We start from the raw sequence: 7340 nt of genomic DNA, 5'->3' as shown, positions 1-7340 counted from the left end.
TAAATTCGTTATAAAAAAAGACAGCAATCATATACACAAAGATTGCCTCAAATACGCCACACTGTTTTACGAATGAATTGTATTTTATCGTATGGCAAACAGTTTCGTGTGTCATCTAAAATACATACAAACGAAATCTCCCTAAATTCTCTCAAGTCACCAGATTGCTTTATTTGTAAATGAAAGTTTCTCACGCATTTGACTTAAATCACGGGTATGAGTCTCATCAAACCCAGATAGCTCATAAACGGGTTATAACATCTCATTATATTAAAAGTTTAATTTCATCAAATATTTGATACGAAAATCCTATAAAATAGGTCTCACCAAACACAGATAGCTTTTAAACTGGGTTATAACATCTCATCTATTTGTGAACCCTTTCATCATCAAATCTTAAGTATATTATTAACTTTCATACAATAAATAAAATTAAAATTCTAAAAAGATATGCAGATATTAGAAACGAATAAGATAGTAGAACTATAAAGTGATATTTTTATTTAATTCTATATATAATCTATGAAAGGATGACAAATTATGACACTTGGTTTTAAGGGATTTACAAATCAATCAACACATGGTACAACTCCAAAGAAGGGCAAAATGGACTTTCACGCATAAAATGCACACGTTTAATTAAATATATTTACAACTTTTTACCTTCAACCTTTATTAAATGAAATAATAGTTACAATTTTTAAACCGGCATAACATTTTCATACGTTAATATTTTTTAAAAAGGTTGCACCATAAAAATGAGCATTTTATTCTCTTTAATTTGAGTATGATATTATTTGAGTTTTTTAAATTAAAAATATTAATATGTTATGTATGAGTGTTCAATGCCGATTTTGATGGTTTAAGCCAAACATGCGAGCCAAACTGTTAATAACGATTATTTATCATCGAATAAGAAAGTAAACCGTTGAATTTAAAACTGAACGTTAAAGAAAACCCAAACCGTGAACCTAACCGATGATCGATTTAAATGGCTGTAAGGTTTCAAACCTAACCATAAACTCCCATAACTTTTACGTGATTACCAAGGTTTATGTTTAAACACCCGCTGCATCGTACGGGCACGTGTCTAGTTTATTTTTAAATATAAGAATAAAAAAAGGAAGTGATTAGAAGAAGAATGGGAAGTGAAAAAGATGGTCAAAGTAGGCGAGTGTGAAGTTACAAAACTGTCCACCACGCCAACCTTCAACTTCAACTTCAACTCTATTATCTCTCCTGCGATCCAATTTTCTTTCTTCTGCTTTTGCTTGTTATCGATCGAATGAATGATTTTGCTATTAATCACTACATGAATTCTTCTTCTTCTTTCATCTACTAATAACTAATTATATTATTTCTACTTAATTAATAATGAAATCGTCACTGGGTAAACTTGGTCGGAAATTAAGCATGTCCAGAAGCGATGTGAAGGACAAGAGAGATCACCATCCCTCTGCTCATCTTGAAGAACTTGCTCAGGCTTCAAAGGTCTTCAATTGTTTCATTTTATTATTATATTACTTTACCTCTCAATTATTACTCATTACCAAACCCTAATTCAACCAATGCTATGATGCAGGATATGCAAGATATGAGAAACTGCTATGATGCCTTGTTATCTGCCGCTGCGGCTACAGCTAATAGCATATATGGTAACTGTCTAATTTCTGTTAGTTTAGTTCAACCACTTTAAAAGATTTATTATTGAACGGGTGTTATGGAGGACAATGATTTGAATTCATATTATATGGTTGTTGCACCAAGATAGATAAATACGGTTTAGGTCTGCTTGTTACGTTTAGCCAACAGCGTAGCGCTAAGTGGTCTGCAGCGACCAAATAGCGAGAATTAACGACCATCTGCATTTTTTTGTTTTTATATTTTTATAAGCTTTTGGTTGAATTTATTGATTATAATCCTTGTTTTGGTGAAATACTTCAATGTAAAACAGTTAAAAGAAATTCTAATACCTTATCGCTAAATATCAAATAGCGCCCAATATTTCATTGCTATTGCTCGCCCTTTTACGTTGCTGACTTCTGTGAATTCTGTTTGCTGCATATGGAATTTTATATCATGCTAACAGATTCTTTAACCGTTAAGTTTTAGCATGTGAATGTCTTAACTATTGGTTAACTTGTGTTCTTTTTTTTTCCCATTAATATGCAAATCAAGAATTCTTATATAACATTTACGTGTCAGAATTTGCGGAGTCACTGAATGAGATGGGGACGTGTTTGCTGGATAAAACTACAGTGGACGCTGACGATGAAAGTGGTAAATAAAAATTGCATTTTGTATTATATATCACGTGACGACCTGATTTATTTAGCTAGTTTGAATATGAACATATGATATTGTTTAGAATAAGGATTTGAATATATCATTATAACCACAAATCCAGAGCAAGTTATCCGTTTTCAATGGTTTAACCAAGTAAGTGCACGCGATTTGCATTACTTTTGACATCTGCTGTCTATGCAGTAAAGGTTTTATCAGCTTTGGGAAATATGCAATCAGAACTTCAGAAAATTGCTGATACATATGTAAGGTTTTTTTCATGTTGTTGCTGCATTAATTTTTGTTTTAATGAGTTGTGACTCAGTCTCTTGATATGACAGCGTTCTTACGTAGTTGTCACGGTTACAAACCCAACCGAGTCTCTTCTAAGTGAGTTGCGGAAAGTGGAGGTTAGTCTACTGTATTAATCCATCAACTCTCATCAACTATAAATGTTAATTATGTCACGTATTTTTAATGTCTTTAGCTTTTTTCTTCCAATGTGCATAATATTTTATGAGCATGAATTATTTTCTATTGTACCTTAAATTAGATATTACTGCGTTTATATGGAAATAATATCTACTGTTAGTGATCAGTGAGTGATTATTATCTATTGTACCCCAAATATTTACTGTTATCGATCAGTGAGCGATTATTAGTTAATTAATTATAGTTATGGTGGGTGGGGTTAAAGTAGGAAGTTGGTTTCCCATAGAAAGGCTAGGAAATAATCTAGCCACTCAATTGTGCAATGGATGGCCAATATTAAATGGGGGGAATTTCTTAACAAAAAGGGTGCTGTGGGTATTATGGTCCATAGCGTTTTTTTCTGCAGTGTTTTTTCTTCATTGTGCTTTACAAATTGTGTTTTACCAAATTGTTATTTTTTTTTTGCGCAATTGTGTTTTACCACCACAACCATAGTTGTAAAACACAATGAAAAAAAATGATCTGCTTCTTTCAATTTTAAAAACACATAAACCAACCACAATTTCATAAAAAACTAAATTCCTCATCGTAACTCAATTTCAAAAAAACACAATCCGGCAACCGCAGAATTGTAGGCGGCTTAAATGGTTGTCTCTGGCGAGAATAGAACGCGATGGTGGCGGTTTAACCAGGAAGAGCAAGGCGCAATGTTGAGCAGTGGTTGTGTGACTATGGGGACGTCGGTGGGGAGAGGCGGCAACGGAGCAGTGTTTTCGCATTTTTCTGACAGTTTGTAGGACGGTGGGGGTGGTTAAATCGGCATATCTGTAGCGCGTGAGTTGTCGTGTAAGCCGAATGAACGGCAGTGGTGGCGGTGAGCAGTGGCGGTGGATTTTGTTTACGGTGATTGGAATACTGGCGGTTTCTGGTTTTGGATGAAGGTCGATTTGGTGGGTTGAAAGGAATATGATTGTAAAGTGGATTTTTTAAATATTTAGGGACAAAAATGCCCCCTTCCTAGCCTTCTTAGGAAAATTAGTTTTCCTATTTGAACCAAACTCTATATGGAAATGGTACTTGCTTTCACACAATTTCGATTTTGAGGAACATGCTTTTAATTTATTGCTCTATTACTGGTGCAGGAGATGAAACTTCAATGTGATGAAAAAAGGTATAATTGTCTTCTGTCTCATACTCCCATTCCAAACTTTGACTTTGAAGTTAAGATTTGTTGACTTTTATATAATTTTCAGGGAAGCATATGAATACATGATGGCACAACAAAAAGATAAAGGCAAGTTGAAGAGTGGAAAAGTTGAAAGTTCTGTTATGCAGAAGCTACAAGAAGCTCAAGATGAATATAATGACGTGGCTAGATTATGTGCGTTTCGTGTAAAATCACTCAAAGAGGGACAATGTCGTAGTCTTTTAGCACAGGCTGCTCGTCATCATGCTGCGCAGGTGTCCATTTCTTCTTATTGTTGTTATTATTATTATAATCAGTTTATTTCTCTGTATCTGTGACCCTACCAGAACTTGATCATGGTTTTGTTTTGTTTTCTATTCATTGGAAGCAGTTAAATTTCTTTCGCAAGGGAGTCAAAGTTCTTGAAGAAGTTGACCCTCATGTAAGAAGTGTTGCAGAGAAGCATCGGATTGATTGCCAGCTCAGCGATGGGGTGGCTGGGGAGGAGGGTGATGGCGTAGGTAGTTATGAAAGCACTGATGATGGAGAACTGAGTTTTGACTACAGACAGAAGAAACAGGGCACTGCCACATCATCAAATCAAATGGAGGTAATATTTCATTTTTTTAATTATTATTATTTTTTGTTTCAAGAATAGTTTAGTTGCCGTTGCTATCTGTCTCTGAAACATGTCTGGCCTTAGTCACACAAGTCTTAGAACAATCAAGCAATTACGGGTTTTAGATTTTAGTCAACAGTTTGATATATTGTCGATCATATAACAACATCATTATGCAAGTAATAAAAATCACAATCTTCAATATTGCAAGGAATACACGAATATCCAAGAGGATAGAAATCAGTAAATCTTGCAAATTTACAATCCTTTTGGAATAAAAACCTAGATTATCCCTCAACTAGAACATAAATAAGAATTAGGCACTTGTAGATAAAGGGGAATTATTACTTACAAAAGCTCTTTCTCTGGTTTGATTATAATTATGATCCGGGTCTTTCTATTCTGTTCAATCCTTTATGAATTATGATTATGCTTTACTCATTTCTGTTTATGAACAATTCTCTCTTTTATTATTCATGAAATTCCCATTTTTGTCTTTTGTTTAGACTAAATCACAACGCAAACCTGTATCTTTCAGTCACTTGTCATTTTTGCTCCTATCATTTCTCCTTACAATAACATACATATGCATAAGACATTCAACTCCATAAAAATCAATATTAACAAGGGAAAATTGCACAAATAAGTACTGAACTCATTGTACTTTTTTTATTTGAGTTACTCGCTTTTTTTCTCTTTGTCAATTTAAGGCCTTTTTATCAAAAAGGTGTAAGTTCCTTGTGAGAACTTTTTGCCTAGAATGTCATAAAAAGGGAATCCTTAAATCGACGTAAAAGAGAATAACACTTCAAGTGGACAAAACATAGTTTTATATCTTAAATAAATAAGGAACAAAAGCGAGTACCTTAAACGGAAAATTGCAAGAAGTTTAGTACCTTCCCATGCAGTTTGACCTATTAACAAAGTATAATGTGTCATCTTCTAACTTACATTAACTGAAAGTTAAAATGCAATAATAATAATCCCTCAATTATATCAGAACCAATATAGAGATGTTAACAGAGTCTGGTAAATTTTCAGCTGTTAATATACAGTTTTGTTTCTGTTCCTGCACACTAAACTTGCTTCCAATGCCTTCTGTTTGACAGCTGGACCGAGTGGATGCTACATATCCTCAAGTTCCAAATTTAGCAGATTCTGAGGTAAGCAACATCGATTTCCACTGATCAAAAATCACAATTACAATATAATTTTTTCAAATTAAATATTTTCCTTAATTATACAGGTAAATATTAATAAGTATCAAGGCCGAGTGAGCAGCTATTCTGCCCCGTTATACCCAGAGAAGACCGACTCATCCGGAAAACCGCCTAAAGATTTACAACCTGCCCGGAAATATTACTCTTATGTCCTCCCTCCTCCTGTTGACACCAAAACTTCAAATTCAAAAACACCTCCAACGCCTGCCTTGCAACACCCATTACCAGATGAAAAACATGAAAAAGATATTGGTACTGACAATACATCAACATCTGCTTTAAAACCCGCCCGGTCAACTGAAAATGCCACCAGTTCTTCTAATCAACTACCCACCCCGTTGACAGAACGTTTCTCATTCGCCCAACATCAGAAAGCAGCAAAAAGACAAGCTTACTCTGGCCCGTTAACACCAAGCAAGTCGTTTTCAGGTAAGATGATGTCATCTTCCATAGGTCAAAACGTATCTGGGCGTAGTGTGTCGCCACCTACTTTAACTTCACCTAAGATAAGTGAGCTTCATGAACTTCCGCGGCCACCGGGTTCCACTGGCGGTACTTCATCAACCTTATCGAAACCTGGCGGTTTGATTGGACCTATGCCGCCACCTTTGTTTTTTAAAAATCAAGAAAGCTCTTCACAACCACTAAATAAAAGACCTATTTTGGCATCAAGTGCTGCATCTCCCCTTCCAACTCCTCCATTGCTTGTTTCTAGAAGCTTCTCCATACCTTCCGTCCATCAAAGAACCATAAGTTCGTTACATGTTCCCGAGCCGCCTCACACCACACAAGCACCCTCCCCACCTCTCACCCCCGGTTCACTAGCAACCGCCCACATGGCTCATATCTAAGGTATATTTACTCATCAAGTTTAGCTACAGTATTGTTATTCTAAGTTACAATTTTTATTTAATTGTGTGGATGCAGGATTGCAGGTGAAATTGAAGATGATATCCGAGTCTTGTTGAGCATATTAAATTTTTATTGGTCGAATGATTATTCGTCTTGGTTAGTTTTCGTAGAAGGTGGTATGTAATATGATGGTAATGATCCATATGTTGTTCAGTTTGGATTTAACTCTACAACTATAAGATATATATAATATATAGAGATTTTGTTTTGTCTTATGATATATTATTCTTGTTTGTAGGTATGTGATTTTGTGTGATTATAGATTGGTTGTTATGTAAGTACTGATGAAAATTCTCAATATTTTGGAAACCGTGAATGAATCTGCAAAAATAAATGTTATAAAATGCATAACTTTTTTTTTTAACGGCAAACAAAATTACAACGCCTAGTTACTCCGTATGGGGTGACCCAATAGTAAAAGATCACCGTTAGCTGACCTAACTCCAAGTTATCTCTAGCTTTAGGGAAAACCCAACTGGAGATCACAATGATCCAGTCTTCCTTCACTGAAGATACATGACTTTCTAGTCGTACATACATATACATATACATAAGCTATAAATTCGAAGTACGCGATGTACCCTTTAACATGGAAAATCACAGGGGAATATGCATTTTTGGGACAAAAATTGAAAGCTTGGTTACTCAAAACATAATTCATGTAATTTTCTTTGTTGTTGAATGTTTA

At 34.8% G+C, this 7340-nt stretch overlaps 1 protein-coding gene across 2 annotated transcripts; it reads left to right on the top strand.

Annotated features, from left to right (window-relative positions):
- Window positions 1-1317: 1317 nt before the first annotated feature.
- Window positions 1318-6970, top strand: LOC143622300 (uncharacterized protein At2g33490-like). 2 transcript variants are annotated; one of them, XM_077093487.1, is made up of 11 exons: window positions 1318-1491; window positions 1583-1655; window positions 2206-2280; window positions 2488-2549; window positions 2625-2693; window positions 3858-3886; window positions 3969-4176; window positions 4293-4511; window positions 5630-5683; window positions 5767-6592; window positions 6668-6970. In XM_077093487.1, the coding sequence occupies exons 1-10, from the start codon at window positions 1375-1377 to the stop codon at window positions 6589-6591; spliced, it is 1731 nt and encodes a 576-aa protein (XP_076949602.1). In that variant the 5' UTR covers window positions 1318-1374; the 3' UTR covers window position 6592; window positions 6668-6970. The 2 variants fall into 2 exon arrangements, with proteins under 2 accessions (XP_076949602.1, XP_076949601.1); XM_077093486.1 differs by having other exon boundaries at window positions 6688-6969.
- Window positions 6971-7340: the final 370 nt, after the last annotated feature.

Source organism: Bidens hawaiensis, unplaced genomic scaffold (assembly GCF_021521415.1).
Source record: "Bidens hawaiensis isolate Kalapana, Puna unplaced genomic scaffold, B.hawaiensis_p1.1 tig00003115_1, whole genome shotgun sequence".
Lineage (NCBI taxonomy): Eukaryota > Viridiplantae > Streptophyta > Magnoliopsida > Asterales > Asteraceae > Bidens > Bidens hawaiensis.
Note: the sequence above shows the minus strand (reverse complement) of the source record. Positions and strands in the feature narration are given on the sequence as shown.